Source organism: Pelecanus crispus, chromosome 5 (assembly GCF_030463565.1).
Source record: "Pelecanus crispus isolate bPelCri1 chromosome 5, bPelCri1.pri, whole genome shotgun sequence".
In the NCBI taxonomy this organism is placed as follows: domain Eukaryota; kingdom Metazoa; phylum Chordata; class Aves; order Pelecaniformes; family Pelecanidae; genus Pelecanus; species Pelecanus crispus.
This window is the reverse complement of record NC_134647.1, coordinates 504,021-526,285: the sequence shown is the minus strand read 5'-3', so window position 1 is coordinate 526,285 and position 22,265 is coordinate 504,021. Positions and strand designations below refer to the sequence as shown.

The window sequence follows — 22,265 nt, the reverse complement described above, 5'->3', positions numbered from 1 at the left end:
GGACCCTTTTGCATTTCTGTTTGTGCCAGCTGTATGATAATATTGAAGTACCTAGGTGTGTATAATTACACTCACACATATATATATTTTTCCTGTCATAAGAGGCCGCATGGAAATTATATGAAAATATGTTACATTCCAGTTGTGTAACCTAGCAGAACTGTAGAGTATGTTTACCAGAGCCTGGTTTTGTGTAACCTGTTGATGACTGGAGACTAAGAAAAACAAGAATTCTGGAAGGCTTTCCACTGGTTTTGATCAAGATATTTTAAGGCATCATAGGGAACGAGTGAGCTGTCAAGCAAAGGAAGGAAATCCAACCCTAGAAATGTAGAGAGGATAGTATTTATGTCAATATGATGTGGAGGAAGGATGCATCTGAGTGAAAATTCAGATTATTGTTGAAATTTCTAGAAACTTTGCATTTGAAGAGCTGCTCTTTTTGCAGAGCAGCTATGAGCTATTGATCTGAAGGAATTTGCTTTTTTGTTCATATCATGTATGTGTGTTTTATCTGTTATTTTCAGTATAAATACTTTTTATGTTAATAAGATGCTGGTGCGACTTCTGTAAGAAGATAGCCCAACGTAATTCACTGTTGCTGAAAGGCAAATGAAAAGACGGTGGTGGTTTTGACGTTCTGGTAAAGATCACAGTGATAATCAGATGTAGACAGATTTGTAAGGTAGTCTTCCTATTTTATAAGGGATATGACAGTTTATTTTGGAATTCTTGGGGTATTATTTGTCTGCACACATTCATATGTAGGAGCTCTTCTGTTTCTTCACTGTTTCCATTTTCTTTATTACAGATTTTGTTGTAGAAATTATGGAACATGTGCTTTTTTTTTTTTTTTTCAAAAGTACACAAAACTAAAAGAAATATGCCAAAGTTTGAGCAGAATTTGAATGTGGTGCTGGCTGCTATGTCATGTGTGAAGTGGTGTCTCAGTTGTTTATCTAGCATTAGAAATATTTGACATGTTTTTAAATCAGTTCAGACGTAAAGGATTATAGACATATTGTACTATATAATTAAGCTCATGAAACCCTATCCAAAGGATTGATTTATGTTTTATGATTAAGGAGGCAAGATGAGTTACAGTAGTCAGAGACACAACTGTAAATGTAGCCTGCCTTCCACTTAGCGTGTGGAATTTTGGAACAGAAAATTTCTCCTTTTCAAACAGAGAAGACTTATGTACTGGCAGTTCTTTCTTTTGAATGGGAATAATCAGCTGTTAGGAATTCATAGAATACTGTGACAGAAAGAATGCAAATTATCTGGCTTCTAGGAGGAAAGACTATTCCTGTGCTTCTGGGAAAGCGAGCCTTATGTCAGTGCTTCCTGATGAGGCTTTCAGTCTCTGAAGAAGCAGCTGTCCCTTGAGCTGGGATGGTGGGTAGGGACCCGCATGTTTTGAAAACATGATGGTATCTGTGGCAATAGGGAAGCTGCAATTCATGTGCCCTTCAAAGCAGAGACCGGCACGAGAAACTACTTGGAATTGAAAAGGATCGTAATTATTTTAGTGCCCAATTCAGTAAAGCCTTATTTGAGGACTGCTTTTGTATTTTCATTCATTATTTAAGTTCATTATTTTATTGCTGTGGTAAAGACCAGATTAATTTGCTAGACTATTAAGGATATTAAAAGCCTAGCAAAATGAACTAGAATGCTTGAATAGAAAGCTTGCATTGCTAGAACCTGAAGGTAAGCATAAGAAACTGCTTATTGGGGGGGGCGGGAATCTTTACCATTTAAATTAGCTATGAAACTACACAGAATGAATAAATCACACTTCTATGCAAAGACTATCTAGCTGTAAATACATACAATACTGATATATTAGTTCATGAATGTACCTTGTTACAAGAATTCTGGGGGTTTTTAATTTAGAAATTGAAATGCCTGTTCAAACTAGCAACAGCTACTATGTTTTAAAATAGTTAATGACTCAGCAAAATATAAATCTTAAGAATGGATTTCTAGTCCGGTTTTACTTTGAATTATGTACACAAAAACTGTCTCACCAAGTTTTGAGAGCAGATTGAAAAAACAGTAAAGCTATTTTGTCAGTTGTAACTTGTATCTGTATTGTGGATGTGTAGAGTAGATGTAGTGTTTGAGGTGCTGTATTGACATAAAAGAGGGAGATTTTACTGAAAAGTATGAGTGGTTATTTGTTGCTTCATTTTTTAGTAACAGAAATAAGAGCTACTTGCCTTGAAAAAGAACAACTATCTTAATTTTTTTTTTAATAGCATCCTGCAGTATATGCTTTCAATGTGGTCTGTATCAAATAAATAACCTGTAAGTAATATTCATTTCCTAGCTACAGCAGTCTTGCCAGGTGAATAACTTCAAGCTTAAAGTCCAGTGAATGCCTTTAGATACAGCTTCCTGGTGGCCTTTGGCATAGCAGTGGCTTGTCTAATTGATCAACGCCAAACTTTATACTGCCTGGATTTATAACTTAGATGGTAGATATATCTAGGCATGTAAATAGAGGTTTCCTTTTGAAAAACACAGGTTTTAAACAGAGGTACAGGGAAAAATCGCATACAGTATTGGTCATAGACCTTGCATTTCAGTTGTTTTTTTCCAAGCCTCTTCAATTTGGCTGTAAATAAAGTGTAAATAAAGATATTAACTGATTTGATACCCAATGCCATTTTCAAGAATGTAATAGAAGATTCTGTTTTTCAAAGTATTAACTTAAAATGATTTGGCTAAGTCTCAGTAATGGTTTCATTGAGAATAATTTGATTCTTCTTGTGTAATGGGCAATAAAAGACACTGAACCTTTTAAGCCAAAAATCCATGAAAATTTGTACACATTAACGTATTTCAATTAGCCTTGTGGCTTGCCAAACTGATTATTATAGAGCTTAGAATAGAAAGGGGGCCTCTAAAAGTGCTTTTAATACTGAACTAGAGAATCCTTAGGATGTTATGTTTTACATCTCTTCTGTTTGGCCCAGAATCACATCCCGTGTAAGCAAAGTGTTCCAGAATGATGGTGTATCTCTTTCTTTTCTCCATGGGATCTCCTTCTTAGGGCAGCAGTATTTTAGCTGCTGTAGGTGTGGAGTTTTTAAAGAGATCCTATGCCAACTACGTTAGGCATATTCTGTGGATAGTATGGCATAAAAGTTATTGTGCTGTGCTAAAATAATACCAGGTTATAATAGATCAATCGTATATTGCGAAATAGCTCATATTTTTTTAAAACAGTTCGTAGAAAATATTTTGGTAGCTTTTTGGTGGTGATTTTTAATGTAAAACTAGTGTTAATCTTCAAAGTACTACTACTTAGTTATCTTTTTAAATTTTTTTATTTAGTAAATATTACAGAATTCTAAATACTTTAATATTTTATCATTTCTGTAAGTTATTTTGAACAAAGAAAAGTACTACATGGAAATCAGATCTCAAAACACAATGTTAAGTTTTTTAAAAAATATATAACAAAGAATAAATTCAACTAACCTGCTTAAAACAAACAATATAAAAATTCCTTTTTTGTTTTGCAAAATTTCTGCAGAGTAGACCTTCCTTTGAAAAAGAACTTCAGATGTGCCAATAGGACTGGATATATGCTAATTTGAACGATTTGTGTGTGTGTGTGTAGCTAAGTGTAAAAGTTGGCAGTTAAATCTTTGCAACTTATTTCTAGTACTCCCTAAAAATATATTTGAGGTATAGGAATTACTTTAAAAACTGCATTACTGGGAAACAAAACTTCAGCAGTAACAATTCCTTTCTGAACACAGCAAATGAATGAAAATGTCCATCAGCCTTTTCAACAAGGATGTGAGTGGTTCATGGGAATTTTCAGTACAGTGTAACGATCAAGTTATTAAGATTTACGAACAATATTTCTTCTTGAAGTAGAATGGAATGTACTGTTTTTATAAAAATAAGCCTTTTAAATCTGTAGAGTGAAATGCATGAAATCAGTGGGTGCTGATGTTCCCAACATTCCATTTCCTAGGTATGTAGGCTAGGAGGAATCAAGCACCTGGTTGATCTCTTGGATCACAGAGTCCTGGAAGTTCAGAAGAATGCTTGCGGCGCACTGAGAAACCTTGTGTACGGAAAGTCTACTGATGAAAACAAAATAGCAATGAAGAATGTTGGTGGGATACCTGCCCTTTTACGATTGTTGAGAAAATCTGTTGATGCCGAAATAAAAGAGCTTGTAACTGGTAAGTTTTGAATAGAAACAAACAGAGAACTGTAATACAGATTATTTTTCTGAAGTGGACAAGACTGGAAAAGCTGGTAAGTGACTGGAATTGAGTGTATTGACTGGATTTTTTTTTTGTGCATTGATACTTTTTGTGGATACAAAATCACTTACTTTGATTACTGACAGTTAAAGTATTAGCATAGAAGTATAGATTCACTGGGAGAAGTGAATCTTGAGGTAGTTGCAGTAAAGCTCCACTGAGGGTAAACTTTCCCCGGTGCGATTCTCCTACATACACAGCTAGGGCTTGGATAGGTATTTCTTTATTGACTGCTAACATCTGCTTTATTACAGGCCTTTTTTATCATCTGCTGACAACGGTTTTAAATAACATCTTGCAGAATTTGTGAGATTGATCCAAACTATGTAAATGTGTGTGTATGTGTGTGTTAAAGTACAGACAGAAAATTGCAAGTATGCAAATTATAGAAGCATCTCAGCTCCCAGCCCGCTAGCAGAGTCATGGCAAGTGACTGTGTACACACTCCTAGTCTCTTGAGTATGGAGTGGCGGAGTTAGCTTACAATCCATGAACCAACTTGACAGTTGGTGCAGACAGAAAGTGCAGAAATAATAAATGATCTGCAGTTCTAACACATGAAGGAACTCAATTTCTATCAAAACAAGGTGGATTTGTTGGGTACTGCATACATCTGCTATCTCTTGTTCTTAATATGGGAGTGATTTGACTATGAAGGTTTTAGGGGATTGAAAAATATGAGAGGATAGAAAAAAGCAGAGTTTTCTTTAAACAGTTCCTCTTTCAAGTTTTAGTAGCTCCCTCTCTTGATTTTGTTAAGCTACAAAGCTTAACTACTTACCTACTAAGCAACGCCGTACAAGCTAGAAGTAACAGAGGTGTCATACTGGGAGCCTTTCCAAGTTATTTCCGTGTTTAGAAAAGCTATTAAGTAGAGAAAGGACTCTGTACAGAATGTATCCAAAGCATTTAAGTTCATATGCAGGCTGTTTTCCTTGATTATTTTCCACATAAGCAAGCATTAAGATAACCTGCAGCTTTCATCTTCTCTCTAGAAGGATACAGTTCCTTCCATAAGAAGTTATGTAAATGGAATAGTTAAAACTAGAATTACACAATAGCTGCCTTGTCTGCTCTACAAAATTCATGTTTTATGCATTTAAATTATTTGTGCTTTTAAGATGTTAGGTATGGTTCCACAGCCAAAGCCAAAGTCAAATTCTTCATTATAGAAGGTATTTAGTCACTATTAAAAAATAAAGCCACCTTACCCTGTTATCTTTCAAAAAAGATATAGCACATCATCTGTAAGTAAAAAGATTTTTCAAATAAATATGGTATTTAATTTGAATTATAATTAAAGATGACTACTTCAGAAAAAGTGACTGTTACTTTTTAACACACATATTTTTAATTTTTTTAACCAGCTACAACAAAATGCAAAGTTTTGACCTAATTGTCTTCTGGTTAAATCAGTGGCATTGACTTCTGTTAATGTTAGGGCAACGCTGAATGCTTGAGAAGAATCCACAGCGGACTTTCAGAGCTTAGGTGTTTTTAAATGCTTTCTATAAATAGCAATATAAAGAAAAGAAGTGGAAAAGATCCAATGATTATTTGTTTAATAATTAAAAAACTCCACCCATGTCAGAACTAAAACTAGCAAACCACACCCAGTTTACTATGTTCCCAGATTAAGATAATGTAAGTACAGAGAAATTAGTATCGATCTACACCACTAGACACACTGTACGTCTGATTTCCAGTTTAAAATTAGCACTATTCATTACTGCTGTAGTTTATTCATAATTTTTGATATCAAATGGATTTTCCAGTGTAACATTTCTTAATGAATTGCAGTGCTTTTCTTTTTCCTGATGATGGTCTGTCTTCCTTACTAAATGAATTATACTTTCATTATTAGCAGTATTAATTGCCTTTGAAAGAGAACAGGTATATCTGGTATCATTGCAAGTGAAATTCATCCCGTTTACTTTAATATGTAGTTAGACAGGGGAAAACTTGTATTATCCCAGATACGTGAAATTAGAATGGCAAACTTCTTGCAATATCTATAGATATTTTTCACATTAATTCATTTATATAAAATTTGTGAGGAATTATTTAGTCAAAAGCAATCTTTTAACCCTGGAAATTATTTGGGAACATGCCCTAAAGATTAACTATGATAAGGTTGAAAAGCTAGCATACTGGGGGAGGGTATTAATTGCACAAACATGTCTTAGAGGAGTTAGTAAACAGTAGGAATACCGGGGTCTATATTCAATTAACAGTAACTGAAATGACAAGATTGAAATGCAGAGAGATAAAGCAGTGGAAATGGAATAGAAAGTTACATTAAAAAATACAGAAAGTGTAATTGCAAAACCACAAGAATGTTTTGAAGAGGGAAGCAAGTCACCTTTTTAATGGCTATAGATTATTCAGAAAGTGAAATGTGCTAAATCACTTTTCATAATCATTATATGAAAATGAAGTAATACTTTTTCTTTTTTTAAGTCTTCCAAAGTTGGACTTTGGAATGCATTGGAAGAGGGTAACTCTTCACTGAGCTTGCTCCAGCCACGTACGTTTCCAGCACTGCTGACCCGTGGCAGCTTTGCTGTCCTGTGCTCTGCAGTCAAGGAGCCCTCAGAAGGGAAACTACTCTTTTTGGCAACTGCCGCACGCTTCATTAGATTTCAGCGCAGCACTTTCTGGAGGCTACTGGCTTTTTGCGTTCCAGCACAGCTTCAGCACTAGGCAGCAGGAGTACTGTCGGGGCCTTCCTGACTGCGTACAAGAGCTCCATTCCCTAGCAGGTGGCGCGACGGATGTGCGCGGCTCTGCGCTGTCTGGGTATGTTTTAACAGTGCAGTCAGCGCAGCCTGGAAGCAGTCTGTGAATTTTAGGATCTCGTGTCTTGGAAGGCTTATACAGCAGAAAACTGTCTATGAGGTAGAGATCAAAATATGCATGTTCCTTGAACCCAGGTGCAGTTTATAACAATTGAGTCTATTTCAAGAGACCCTCAGAAAACAGCCCTTAATATGTTAAAATGCAGGAAATATTGGTGTACTCCACTACTGCAAGTTTTCCAGAGAAAGTGACTCAGATGCGTACCTCAATACAGTAGTTACTTGATTTTCATCAGATCTTGAGCAGCAGAGAAGAGCCCCAAACCGTGCCCTCCCCAGAGAAGGATCTCTGATGCACTCTTCTGAACGGTTGGGTTTCTGTCAGGATTCCTCCCTGAAAGGTCAAGCGAGTGACAGTGCTGAACTTGGGGAGCGGTACGATTTTATAGCTGCAAGGAAGGAAGAATGAGCACAAATTCCAGCAACAATTAATCACCAGCTTAGCTGCACGGTAAAGCTCTGTCCTTAAAGGGGAAGGAGGTTGTTGTTGATGCTTCTGGCAATTCTTCATAGTTTATTTCTTCAAATTAGTACTACCTCAGCCAGCTCAGCTGAGAAATGCTGTTCTCTGTCCAGCAGCACAATCTTTTGTATACACAGTGTCATCTTCATGAGAGATTGCATTCCTGCAGCAGTTGACACTGTGCGTTGTTGCTTGTGCGCTTTTGGAAAAGGGGCCCAGGGTTCTGCAATTCCAGGCAACCTGAGGTAACTTGTGAGAAAGCACAGAAATAGCTGCAAGTCCTACACAATTGTGCAAACTAAGCACCCTGTGAAATGGGTATAGTTTCCTTTCACAACTTTGATGTTACCGTAATATTTACCTCGATTCTACTCTGTATACAACCCAAAGTACTTTGTTCAACTGTGTAAAACCTGCAGAGGTAGCATATGACATATAACATATAGCATATAACATATAGTCCATGTTCAGCAGCGGACCTCCAAGCTGGTGCAGCTGCTGAAGAACTCTTAATAAACCTGCCACCCGCTTGGTTAACAGTGCCTGATGTGAGCAGCGGCAGTGGAATTCGTTGCAGTAAACTCATCAAGGCTCTTCAAAATCTGGGTTAAAATGCCAAGATTCAAACCCAAAGTAAAGCATGAAAAAACGCGGCTGGATACAGAGGAGAACCAGTTCTTTGCCCCTGGTAATGCCAGGGTTCCGTGAATAGTTGAGCCCCCTCAATACCCCAGAGTACAAAGCCATTCAGCAAGGAATGCGCAAATCATACTTTCCTCTTTCCCATCCAGAAGTTTTATCTGCAGACTTTTCTTTTCTTTTTTTTTTTTTTTTTCTTTTTTTCTGACCCATGTCTTAGGCTTGACTTTGAACAGCTAAAGCTGTTGACTGGAGACATAGACATCGTTACGCATTGACATCCTGTAGTCCTCATGAAATTGCTGCCTTACCGTATGCATTTCATGTATTCTGAATTAGGTGCCAAACTAAAGCTTTGCAGAGTTACCACATAAGGGATTTTCTGGACAGAGCAATTATTTTACAGTCTTATTACAGTTGCTTAAGTTACATCAGTAATGTAACCAGTTCAACACTGAACCCGTAACCGGTAGACACAAACCAACAAAAGAAAACCCTTACAACACCAAAAGCTACTGAGTCAGAGAGAAGGTGGGTTTCAATTATCCTCATACTTCATGGCTATCTATTGGAAAAGACAGATTTATCACCTGAAAATATTGCCATAGATCCAAGTCCAGAAGGATTTTGAATAAATATAAAAAAATTTGTACATCAGAACAGTCAGTACACAATTGTCTTACTACTTTTCCCTGAGGAGAAAATGTTAGAGACAAGGAGATGTTAGGAGATGCTTCCCATGCAGCTGCTTCTCTCGGTTAAGGAACGTTGCCGGCCTGTCATGCATGAGGTGCTGCTAAGGATCAACAAACTCATTCGGTCCCAACTCACCTTTGACGAGCAGTGAGGAAGATGAAGCCAAAATTCTGCTTACAGAATACAGCTCTTCTGGTAACTCCAGCAACTGTTAGTGAAGTGGCTAAAGACCTAAACAGAATTATTTTATCTTGCCTGCTGAATTTTTGCTGTTACAGAAGCTAACCAATCTTGTCTAAGTTCAGTCCGGAAGTGGATAAAAAATTCTTTATTATGAAGAAAAGCCACGTTTTGTAAGTGAAGTAGCCGGCATTTGATGATGTTTTTGTATGTTGCTGTAAAGGGGAATCTACTGGTTTTCTTGCACCAGGGCCCAAAGACTTCAAGCAGCATTACTGTGAGAGGCACTGACCTTCCAAAATCAATAAAAATAAAACCTTGTATTTTGTGAGGTGCTTACAGTCTGCAACAACAAAACTGCTGTAAATCTGAGAAATCCTAGTTAACAAGCTATTAACTTTTATATTAATTAGTAAAATATTTACAAGTGATGTCCTGCTATTGCACTATTTTCTGCATTCCATACGCCTTACCACATAATGCTAGAAGGCCAGTGAAATTTCATATACATTAATTCCATACCTTTGTGTTTCAGTAAGATCAGCTATGATCTACTTCACTGTTAGTTTCTACTGTATATTATATACTTCGCTCTTAGTTTTCAGCTGATGCTGCCATTTGTAAAGTAAATGAAAGAGCACTGTGCTTGTGTTATTCCAATGCTAGTCTTTTTCCATACCTTAGTATAGGAGATGAAGCTTACTGCATTTATTAATCTGAGTAGCATTTTTAATATAAAGTATTTTAATTAGATAGAAGGCCAGCAATTGGAATGCTTGAATATGCTACTCCTGAATAATTTCCAGCAATTTGAGAGAACCTTTTTTTTTTGAGGTGGTGGGTGGTTTTAAAAACCATGGTGCTGTTTCTTCCATATTTATGCTAGTTCTAGCGCTTTCATTGTTGTATTTGGAAAGTTTAGATAGAAACTTGTATTGTTTCCTTACAAGCTGATAAATCTTGATTGCTATATTTTGGGGTTTTTTACATGAGGATATTTTGGGTCTAAATTTCAGTCTTACTTGATGTCTGCCATCAGTAGCATTATTAATTGCACATCTGAGATGGCTTAAACTCATTACTGAAAAGCTTATGTTGAACCTGTAAGAGATTTAATGAATTTGTACTAGGTAATCACATAACCTTTCATTTCAGGATTTGTAATTGTGATTGAGAAGAAATCAAATTGTCTAAAGTAATGATTCTTTTCAATTTTTTGCCTAAAGATACTGTTTTTAGAATAGGACTAGCAGAAGGACTGCTAAAGGTATCAAAAGAAAATGCCCATTTATTTTTCTTGAGAGGTATATGACACCAACATGTTTCAACAGTAATATAAGATATACTTCACATACACAGAGTTCTTTATGTCGACACAGTAGAAAAGCAAATGCTAGTGTTGATTTGATTTACACTGGAATAGAAATTAATAGATTGCTGAGATTTACGAAGAACAGTAACTTTGGACACAGCCTCTCCAAGCTCAGATTACAGTAGATAAGTGCTATAAGAACACAGAGCTGTTCTTTTTCTTTCTGTTATGACAATTGATTATAGGCCAAATCTTGACCCTTGCAGATCTAAATTAGCACGCTATCTTCCATACATTACAGCACCAAGTGAGGCATTTCACAGCTGTTGTCAGGTCATGGGTTCCAGTAATACTCTCTGTAGTAGTCTTGTGCATCATCACAGGTCCATCTGCCTACACATACTTTTCTTGCATCCGTTCCTCCCCAGAGCATTATGTGCAGCAACCAGCATATAGAAACAGACTGTTAGTATTTAGTGTGTTGAAAAAACAGTTCCTCATAAATAATTTCTCCCCAGTTGAAAGTACCCTATGGAAACTTATGAAAATTCAGTTGATTTTTCAGTATTTCTATGACCAATCTACATGCAGTAGGATTTGATTAAAAACAATTGCAATCACTAAGTGCAGTAACATTAAGTTTTGTCTTTATAGATTCCAAAGTACCTGTTTTCACTACATGTTCCAGTTCTGGATTTTTAAAATTTTTTTTTCCCCATTCTACTTTATATCACCTTGTCTGGATCACATTTCCAGGACAAACTCTGATCCTTGCTGCCTAAGTCTTGAGGTCTTTTTTTGTTTCTGCATAAATTTGTGGTACGTTGTGTGAGTTAAGTCAAGCATACATCATCCTCACAGAAGTTCACCCAAGTTGTCTTCTCTGTATACAGCTAGATCAGCTGTTTAGTGTCCACTGCTGTTACAGGGAGTGTTGTAGCTGGCATTGCGGAGTTTGATCTCTGGACCTAACTGGCAGACATTTCCTCATCACAGATCTTTGAACCTCCGGATTCGTTCCGAGTGTAAAGCGATACAAAAACATGAAGACTGAAAAGAGGAGTGTGTTACTCCAGAGTTTTGTCCTTTTTCCTTTTAATAGTAATTTCCTTCTTGGGAAGAATCCTTTTCTCCATTATTCTCTAAATTTTGAATCCTTAGGAAAAAAACCAGAAAACTCCCCCTAGAAACCTCAATCATTGAAACTTAGTGGTTTAGATTTGTCTCTCTTTTTGCTCTGTTACAGTTTGTCAAAATTGCAAGTGCTTTTAAAATGTCATGTACATGAGGAAGGAACATAATCAATTAAAATCAATTTCTTTTATTAAAGCTGTACTGGAACAGTTTGACCAGCATCTTGGAGCCAGAGACCCTGGACCTTTAGAACAAAAAGCTGATTCTTTCAAATTTTTAGGAGAAAACTGTTGAACCAAACTCTCTCTGCTGCACTCTCTGTTATGTGTATGAGTTTCTTCAGTTTGGTTCATTTCTGCTCCTTTTAAGCACTTACTTCTATAGTCAGTTCCTCAGAAAAGTCTTCCAGATGATCCTATTTTCTATTTTTTTTTTTTTTTTTTTTTTTTTTTTTTTTTTTTTTTTTTTTTTTTTTGCTGGACCAGCGTTTATGTTAGATAGCCAAGATCATTTGGCTTTAAAGCTTGTCGGGCTCAAGGATGGGATCTAAATTATTTAAGATTTCTTCTCCCTTTATTTTCTATGTGGTAGGTGTTTCAGTCTAGAAAAGCAGAAGTTTATGGGCAAGGCTCTTCCTTTTTTTTTATTTGCAAGTGTTAATGTATGTCCCAAATCTATGTGGAAATCATCCTCAAAGCACCTACCGGTACTATTTCTAGTTGCCATCATTTTTAGCAAATAGAGTACCTTGGCTTTCCTCACCCTATCTGCACCCATTAACTTCAAACATGACGTATCTGTTGTGAAGTTGACGGTGTTAAAACAAACACTGTTCTGCAGCCATAAGGCAGACCTCAGATACCTTGTCCTTGTATCGGTAGCCCTCAACTTCATTCGTGGTGTTGTGTTTGGAGGGTTATGTTTTGTTGTTGCCTCCCATCTACAAGATTATTGTTACTTCCACATACTTCTACCAACTACCACTAGCTGGTCCTGTCCCTTGTTGCATCTTCTATTCATTTGTCCAAGGTCCGAAACAACTTCAAAGCCCTGTCCACTGTCAGCAAGTGTTGTTATGCCAAGGAAGATGAGAGATGAGGTCAAAGAACAATCCCTCTGATCTGCTTTAGGAGGCTGTATAATTCAATATTTTTGACTGGTTTAAGTGTTTCTTTTTGAGAGTCCTCTTATGCAGGACTTCGGGCTTCTGTTTTCACAGAATCACAGAATAGTTGAGGTTGGAAGGGACCTCTGGACATCCTCTTGTCCACACCCCCTGCGCATGAGCAGGGTCACACAGAGCGGATTGCCCAGGACCATGTCCATGTTCTGCCTGTGTGACAACTGTTTGTCCAACACCCTGATGCATCGTGTTACATCAATTCTAAAAAGTTGTTTCGGGACAGGACAGGAAAAAGATGAAGGGGCTCTAAATACCGTCAGTGAGTAACTTCTGTTAGCTAACTTAAAGAACTCATCTGACTCTGTCAGTACTCCAGTGTATAATCCCTAAATTTCGCTAATTTTAAGATCTAGTGCATAAACCTATACACTTTCCATCAAGTTTCTTTTATTAAAGATATTAGGATTTTTATATTGACTTTGTTGGGACCTGATCTTATAGAAAATGTATATCTACATCTTTAAACTTCAATTATACCTCTGAATAACCTGTTGAGCATTTTTATTCTGCTTTCATCTTCCTACATGATCTTGAACTATTTTTTTTTTTCTTCTCCCATTCAGCCTCTTTAGAGAAAACCGTATTCTGGCTCATCAAAGTAGCTTATATAGCTTGATAGGTATTTTATTATATCTTATACATACATCTTGGCTGTTCAAAAGCATTTTATCTACAGTTAAATCAAGGTTACATGTTTTCATTATTTTTTAATACTTACGCTAGAATATTTCATTCAAGAGCCAGATGTCTAGGTTTTTTCTATACTAGGTAATATTAAACATGACCTGGAAAGTTTCTTCATTTTTGAGAAGGCAGACACATTCCTTAAATGTTGTTTTCATTTTTCTTCTTATGATCTAATCCATTTAAATGACTGGCTAAAACTTTGGAGATGGGTATTTGTGTTTGTTGAACATCTGTGTTCCTTGTCACTTTAGATGCAAACGTCAAGGTAAATTCTCTGTCTTGTCTAAAACAAATTTTATGACAAGAATGTCCAACCGTTGCTAATACCAAAGCAGTTTTGTCAATGGCAGCAACTGCAAATTTTCATGTAGATAAGGCTCTCAACTTTATTATGCTACTTATTTTAATTTCCTGAGTAGGATTATTTTGGACAATGTTCACAGAAATGTTATTTTAGCATGGTCATCTTCTGAGAGCTGTAAGGGTCAGAATTTCAGGCAAAAAATAGGGCAGGCAATCCCTGATCAAAAAAAGAACACAGAGACCCACTTTTCATTAGTACAGAAGCTTTTTCATATGGCATTTTAAACTCTCCTGCAAAACTTACTGATTTTTTTTTTTTTTTTTTTTCCTGGTGGTGTTACTGCTGATTTCCTTCCTCCATTAAGAATTATCCATGCTTGATAATGCTGGTATCTTTTGAACTTTAGCCTTCTCTTCTCAGGTTTTCCTAATAGTGGTGTGTGATTTTTTTCTGCTGTATTTTATAGTACATTCACAGTATAAGCAAGAAATGTGAGGCCAGCTGAAGCAGTCAGTTGAATTACACACAGACTAAAGTGTAACATGACTAGCAAGCAGGCGTTGCTCTCCTTCCAAGCCCGGAGATGCTAGGGACAACAGAGAGCTGCTTAGGTAGGTAAAGGGACTTGGCGCTCCCCTTGCTGCACAGAGCTGTTTGTGGATGGGATGCTCACCAGTCTGCCAGAACAATGGGAGTTGCAGCTGGCTGTTGAAAAATAATTTTTTGGAAATTCGTCCTCTGCCTATGGTTTCAAACTGTCTCTTTGGACTTTGGCAGATGATTCTGTAACAGTTAAGTACTTGTTTTTAAGTGTACCTTCACAACAATGAGGAATAAAAAGGCACTGTTATTTAAATGACATGCAAAATTACACTGTAATCCCAGAAGTCTCTTAAACTTTACCTTAATACAGCATTGTACCAGCTTCTACCACCATTTTCCTTATCTTTGAATGGAAACTTCCCAAATTATAACTGCCTTTTCCTTCAGGGTTTATGTCTAATAAGCACTAAATTTGGTCCAAATTACCTTAAAATAAGCACTCTACAAATAATCAGATTCTATTCTCATTTTTAACATGAAGGGCTCTGTGATACACAGTTCTGCTTTGTAAAATAAATAGCTGAAGACTTGTCCCAAATTAAGGAACGGAGTGTCCTGGTGAGAGCTTTTGCCTTCACATAATGAACACAGGGGTAATAAATCATTCATCATTTAATCAAGCTGCCTCCTTGAGAGTCCTGCTTCCGGGCAAGTTTTGACATAGTTTCTCAGTGGAACTCCAGTGATCTGCGCTTCAGGCACTTCCAGGCTAATCCTCGTGGCCAAGTTAATATTTGCGACAATCTAAGAGGCTTCCCGGAGGGGTCGAGGCCAGGGAGGTGCTCTGGCTGGCGTTGCAGTCGTGCCATCGTACCCACGCACGCAGAAGAGATGCTGCTGGCTGTCCGCTTCCCGTTCCGTAGCCAGCACGTGAGCGTGTGTTCCTCTGACGGCAAGGCAGGGTGGCGTACGCCGCATCCCGCACGCGTCTAGCGAGCGCTGCGTTGCTCCGGCAGCGCCCGGGTAAGCAGTGTATCCGGCTGCTGCCTTGGCATTGCCAGCGGCACCCGGCTGCGCCGGCTTCCACCGGCTGTGGGTTAGCCAGTGCACGTTTAGAGGCAGGCATAGAGACTTACCTCTGTGAATAACCATACAGCCATATTTTCAAAGCTAGGTCACGTAGACTCCAGCGTGCTATTTTCCTGTATGTGTTAGGTAACTAATAGTAGTCTGAGACTCAGAATTTTTTCTCTTGCATAACTTGCTTTAGCAATAAATGTTTGGGGGGCAGGGAGGAGGTTTAGGTGAGAGGTAATTTCTAGTTTGCATCACAAATTGCATGAAATACGTTTTTATAAACTTAAAGCTGTAGGCCAGTGAAGCATTTAGATTCCTCACTGTTAGTCACCCATGAGGTACCTTTCTTTAGCAAGGGCATATGGTCACAGAAGAGATTTATGGTACGAAATCGGATATGTATTTGAAATAGCTTGTTTTATGTAATCAAACTGTTAAACCTGAAGAATAAGTAAACTTCAGCTTATTTTGAGTGTGTAAATGTAATGCAGTACAAAGTTTGGTGAAGCCATAAACAATTTTTGAGAATCACTCGAAACTTTGTGAAAAAAACATACCCAACAACTTTAGAGAATACTTTTTTTAAATTTTTTTTTTATTTCCCAGTTTGTAATCAATTCTCTTGTAACTGGAAGTCTTGCTATATAGGAGCTGGAGTTAAAAGTCATAATATAATAACTATTATTATGGAGTTATATAAAAATCATAAAATAATACTTTTAACATTGCTCTAAAATGGGTCCGTGGTATTAAAAGTATCAAGAATCGCTGAACACTTCACATGTGAAGTATCATATCCATTGTTGTAGATTTTTCCTACTTAGTTCCTCAGGATTATCGGACTGTGAATGACATAGTCTGCTTTTTGCTGTTTACAAATTAATCTACGTCAAACGACTGGAAGGAAATGTATAATTTTCACAGGAGTAATATTTCTGTGAAATAGCAGTTGATTTAAAAAGTGACCAGACAGTGGGTACACGTAGGAAGTCCAGCTGTAGGTAAGAACATTAAGCAGGTGTTGTGTCACGGGGGAGGTCTAAACACACCCGGGACGCTGGCTGGGTGGGCGCGGCAGCAGGAGGGTTGCGTGGCCCGAGGGTCCGTGACCCGCGCAGCGGAGCTCTGCCTGCGTCTGCCTGTCCTGTCTGCCACCGCAGGACTGCTGACGGGCGAGTTCAGACGCTGCGTCCTGCGGAGGTGCCAGAAAGCCACCCAGTTTTGTAAGGAGGTAAACGCCTACTGGTCAAGGCAAGCGCTTCTTGTATTGGAGAAGCCTCGCTCACTCCCGTACATCAGCTGCTGAGAGCACGGAAGGGGGAGGAGAGCAGGAGGGACGAATCTAACAAGGAAGAGTTGGAGGTTTGCTGGGAGCCTGGAGGTGGGAAGGGGCAAAGAGCAGCTCTGAGGCTGGCTGTCAGATTTCTGTCATCGTTTGGTGAGGATCGGGAACTGTGGGAAGAGGACAGCTGAACACCAAGATGAGTCTAATAAATAGATGGTATGAAGAATAAGAAAAAAGCGAGCAGCTGGGCATGTGTTCTTTGAAATCTTCAAAGGTTTCTGTTAAACAGACAGTAGGTTTGGTTTATTTGTTCTTGGTTGCATATGCAGTCCCTTTTCAGAAGACTGGATCAGGTGGGAAGAGGCTGTTGATGGGAAGACGAGCAGGCAGAGGAAGGAGCGAGAGTCAGAGCAGACTGCTGCTCACGCAGTGTCAGTGGGACAGCTAAGAGGAACAAGAACCAGACTGCACAGGCACGGTGCAACGTTTGCTTCCTGTATGGACATTCACAGACTGTGGGGTTTTTTTTAAAAAAAAAACCTAGTTTTTGGGGGTCTTGGCATATGGTAACGCCCGGGGAAGCAGATTACTTGAACACAATGGTTTGTCACTTCCAGATGGTGACAGGAGTCTCTATTGCAAGAGTCCTGCCAGTGGTGGCTTTGGCTGCATCAGCTGAGACTCCCCAGACTGCTGTTCTGCTGAGTTCTTACATCCAGCTGTCGCATGGTCCTATGAGATCTCTCCAGTGTATGCATGATCCATTGCTAGTGATCATTGTAAGGTAGCTAGGAGACGTTTTGTATGGAGTTTAATCATACTCAGAAAACCATCCTGCGTGACTGTTTTTGCAGATGCTGTTTCTATGGGCTACTTACAAGTGTCTTTTATATATATTATTTAGCCGACTGTGTAACAGGACCAGCATAGGGCAGTCCCTGGAATAACCAGATTCTTCATCCATTATGTTAATCAACACATTAAAACACAAAAAATGGTCTAGGCACAGCAGGAGGTGATTGGGGGAGATCTTCAGGACAGTCCAAAAATTCCCATCTGGAGAGCTTCTGCACCAGTTAGTCAAAAGCTCTGTTGTAAGGTGCCTAGGAGTTCAGCCAACACAAGTCAGTCCATTGCCCCATCCAGGGAATCCGTGATTTAAGTGTGTACCACAGGCAGGCACATCCCTGATAGAACAGAATAGACTATTTCAGTTGGAAGTGACCTGCAATGATCATCTAGTCCAACTGCCCCACCAAAAGTTAAAGCATCTTACCAAGAGCATTGTCCAAATGCCTCTTAAACACTGACAGGCTTGGGGCATTGACCACCTCTTCAGGAAGCCTGTTCCAGTGTTTCACCGCCGTCTCGGTAAAGTCCTTCTGATTGTCCAGTCTGAACCGCCCCTGGTGCAGCTTTGAGCCATTCCGAGGCATCCTGTCCCTGGATCCCAGGGAGAAGAGATCAGCACCTCCCTCTCCACGTCCCCTCCTCAGGAAGCTGCAGAGAGCAGCGAGGTCACCCCTCAGCCTCCTTTTCTCCAAACTAGAGAAGCCCAGAGTTCCCAGCCGCTCCTCAGAGGACATGCCTTCCAGCCCCGTCACCAGCTTGGTTGCTCTCCTCTGGACGTGTTCAAGGACCTTCACGTCCTTCTCAAATGGTGGAGCCCAGCACTGCACACAGTACGCACGGTGAGGCCGCACCAGTGCTGAATACGGCGGGATAATCACCTCTTTTGACTGGCTGGTTTTGCCGGGTTTGACACATCCCAGGATGCAGTTTGTGCTCTTGGCTGCCAGGGCACGCTGCCGGCTCCTATGGAGCCTGCTGCCGACCAGCACCCCCAGGTCCCCTTCTGCAGGGCTGCTCTCCAGCTGTTACCCAGCTAAAGCCACAATTACAACAACATGCCAAACTGGAAAGTTGTCCTGGTACCTGTCTTGCTTGTAGCTTACGTTCCATAGCTCAAAAGCCATTTGGTTGAGTGAAGCCACACCTGGATTCTTCAGCAATGTTGCAGCCAGGAGAATTGTCTGTAAACTGTTTCTAACTCCATCGTTATGTGGTTTGTTTGCATTTTAAAAAGATAGACATCCTAGTTTAGATTCCGACAAAATGAGACTCTTGATTTTTTAAAGTTTTTTAGCTGTCTTTGGGGAAGTCAGCATAAGGACATGATCAAAACAGTCCCGTCTCAAGCTCATTCCGCTTTCCGTTGAAGCAACTGCAGTCAAATAGAATGGTAGAATTATAGAAATATGCCTTGGATTTAGACAAGGCAGCTGAAAGGTTTGTGAGGGAGGGTGTTTTGGCTCTTACGAGAGTTCATTGTACAATCTTCACCTAATTGCCAAAAAGTCTGCTGCCTAGGTAGGTGAGCTGCTGAAGAGAGTTGCATTATTCAAGGACAGCCAAGTTAGCAACCATAATCTTCATCCAAACATTCAAGTAATCTTTGTGTGTGAGCTAAACCACAGAGATAAGAATCTCTAGGAACCGCTGTATGACGCATTAAGCACTCTGGCTGCCTATGTCGTAACTAGAAATCAGTCATAAATCTCGTCGTGTATATTCCCCCCATGAAGCCCCCCCTTAATTGCTTTACTGAAGAGAAAAAGACAGGATGTTTCATGCAAAAATTTTTCTTTCTTATTTTTATGTGGCTGTATTAAAAACTTTTGCTGTCTTAGAATTTTTTTGGTTTTGTTAACTCTTGTAACATTTACCGTCTTGTCCCCCCATAATTTACTTCTGAGGAAACTAAATGTTCAAGACCCAGTCAAACTGAAAACCGTATGGTTTATAGTAGCAATATTATTGGGCTATTGTGGAAATGCTGTTTAATGTTTTGTGCTGAGTGTACACAGCTATACTGTTTTACAATTAGTAAAATACTTAGAGTAAGATGAGTACCTGCTGAGAATTTAGAGGGACTTTAAGCTGTGTTTGATGATGGAAAAGCTGATTAAATGCCATGTTTAGCATTTTACTTGCATACACAGTTCTGCTGATAATTTGTCAGATCTCATACTTCTGTATCTGAATGTCATGTAAGAAGACTCTGCAGGGTAGGGAACTCTAGAATTCTGCGTGAGGATAAAAGATTGATAGCAGTTTCATTTGACTAATAGGTGAAATACTCTAGACTTCTTGCTAGAGTTTCCAGGAAGAAAATTTCTGTAGGATTTTTACATCAGCTCTTGTATGTTCAGTTCTGCACTTAAGTATCTAATATCCCAGGCATACAAGGCAAGAAAGCAGTAGTATTGGTGCAGGCCATTCTTCCCATGTTTATCATTAGGGGGGGGGGGGGGGGGGGAACCAACCAAAAAACCATATCCCCCGTCCATTGTTCATTTTGCATTCCTCCTTTTTGGGTACTTGCTTTCCAGGTTCTGCCTGATCTAGAATCATGTCACATCACACACTTGGGACCTTTACTGAAAACTCTTTAATGGCTACCACCCACCTGCCAATCTACCTTCTTTGTCATTTTTTCAGAAATTTTTCCACAAGACCTCATGTTTGCAAAACACTGATGATCTTTCAGCCATGACATCCATAGATTTGGTTTCTTCTCGCTTCATTTTTGCTCTTGTATTCCTATGACCTTTCTTTTAGCTGTTAACTTCTGCCTGCAAAGTTGTAGAGAATGTAAACAATCTCTCTCTTAAGAATATAGCCCAATCTCTTCCATGTTCCTTTTTAAGAAGTACTTTATAACTTTAATCTCCAAGTTTCATATGAATCAGGATAATGATCTGTTTCTTCCCTCTCCCAAACCTCTTTCTTACAGGGTTGTTGAAGACTCACCCTTTGGAGGTCAGATGTTCATGCCTTTTTTTGAATAGGATGAAGAGTTCAGAAAGTGCCTTATCTCTTCTGATAAATATACCTTCTCATCTCAGACTGCCGACTGGCTAGAACTAATGAGGCACCAAACGAAAATACCGCTAGGGATCAGGTTACTCACAGAGGGCATGCAGTTTCAATGGCACCTGTAAGGAGCATTTTTATTTCTGAGATTTAGCTGCCTGGTTTTAGTTGCCCTTCCACTGAAGGCTGTACCGTTGTCTGAAGTACAAAGCATGACGCGCTTCTCTGAGCAGAGCAGCGGCGGTTCCAGTAGCGACCTCCTCCACGTAGCCGCTGTGTGCCAGGAGCTCGCTGCTGGTGGTCACCCAGAGTTGCAATGTCCACGTCAAGAGCTGCTGGGAGGCTACCAGCAGCTGCTTTCTTCAGAGATATTTTTTCTGTTCATGTAAATATTCACACCTTTCCTTCTACACCGGAATTCTCCTCTGGGAGAGGAACCAGCTAGTAGTGTAGGGTGCCATTCCTGCCGGGCACGCTGGGGAAGCGGTGCCGCTGGGGCCCTGCTCCGTTCCAGCTGCAGCGACTGCGTGCGCACCTACAAATGTGCGTATAGGTGACAGACAACAGTAAAACTTTCTGGTTTTGTTTTTCATGAAGTTTTGTGCTGAATTAATCTGGCCAATCCATTAGTGACCTCTTTAGGAACAGAAGTGTCTGCTACGGCATGTTTACACCAGCTTGCGCTGATTGGCATGTTGCCTGGCATACTACAAAAAAAGACAGATTTTTCTTCCCATTCCAGGTAGTCAGTATGGGATTGATCTTTAGGTATCTAAGAAAGATATGAGCATTAGAGAGATACAGTGAGCTCAAGGCACATATGTTTCAGAAAGATGGAAAGATGTTTTGCGAGTGAGGTGAGTTTGAGTGCTTGTAGGGAATGTTCCTCTAGACTCCTGTCGTGCAGTGGGGACTTGCCCGTCTCCTCTCGGGTAGCAGAATGAGCTGTTCCTCAGGAAAGGAGGAAGGGAATGTGTCCTGTCAGTCAGTGTGTGTTTCTGCTGGGTATTTTTCCTTAAGAAAAGAGTATTTACTCACTGATACGCATGTTTTCCTCCTCGGTGTTGTGGGAGACCTCGCTGCTGACCTGTTGGGGTTGTTCTGATCATCGTCTCGCATTCCAACTTCTTCATCAAAGAGCTTACGCAGCAGCCAGACAGCTAGAGTGAAGGCTGCTGAATACATTATAACCTGAAGTTTAGAAATACTTATTTCAGTCTGTAAAGTGAATCTTTTAATGGCAGCTTTGACCATGTAGTGACCAATAATGTTGGAATAATGTTAAAGTTACATTGCAGACTAATCATAGTGCTTTTGGTTTTGCATAGGTAAATTACCTTTCTCCTGTTTAAAGTGATGTGTTTTAAGTTGTCAATGTTGCTTTATATTCGTTTGCTGAGTCTTTTCTGACTTTACTGCAATGGAAATCTTTTCTTAAGGGGTTCTCTGGAACTTGTCTTCATGCGATGCAGTAAAGATGACAATCATTAGAGATGCTCTGTCAACACTAACAAACACTGTGATAGTGCCACATTCTGGATGGAACAGTTCTTCTTTTGATGATGATCATAAAATTAAATTTCAGACTTCCCTAGTTCTACGCAATACTACAGGATGCCTGAGGTAATTCTCTGTTCTAGAAGACTCCCTTTTACAGAGTAATCATGTTATCCAACAGGTCCTTTTTATACTGTAATTTTTAAGACAAAGGAGTTGTTGCGTTCTATAAATTA

At 39.3% G+C, this 22,265-nt stretch overlaps 1 protein-coding gene across 7 annotated transcripts in view; it reads left to right on the top strand.

The window, feature by feature from the left end:
• PKP4 (plakophilin 4) overlaps positions 1 to 22,265 on the top strand; it is a 77,718-nt gene that overhangs the window by 42,383 nt on the left and 13,070 nt on the right. For all 7 annotated transcript variants that reach the window (XM_075711694.1, XM_075711692.1, XM_009482108.2 and 4 more), the window contains 2 exons: positions 3,998 to 4,211; positions 21,972 to 22,155. In XM_075711694.1, the coding sequence (XP_075567809.1) occupies positions 3,998 to 4,211; positions 21,972 to 22,155 (398 nt within the window). The remainder of the gene's footprint in view (positions 1 to 3,997; positions 4,212 to 21,971; positions 22,156 to 22,265) is intronic.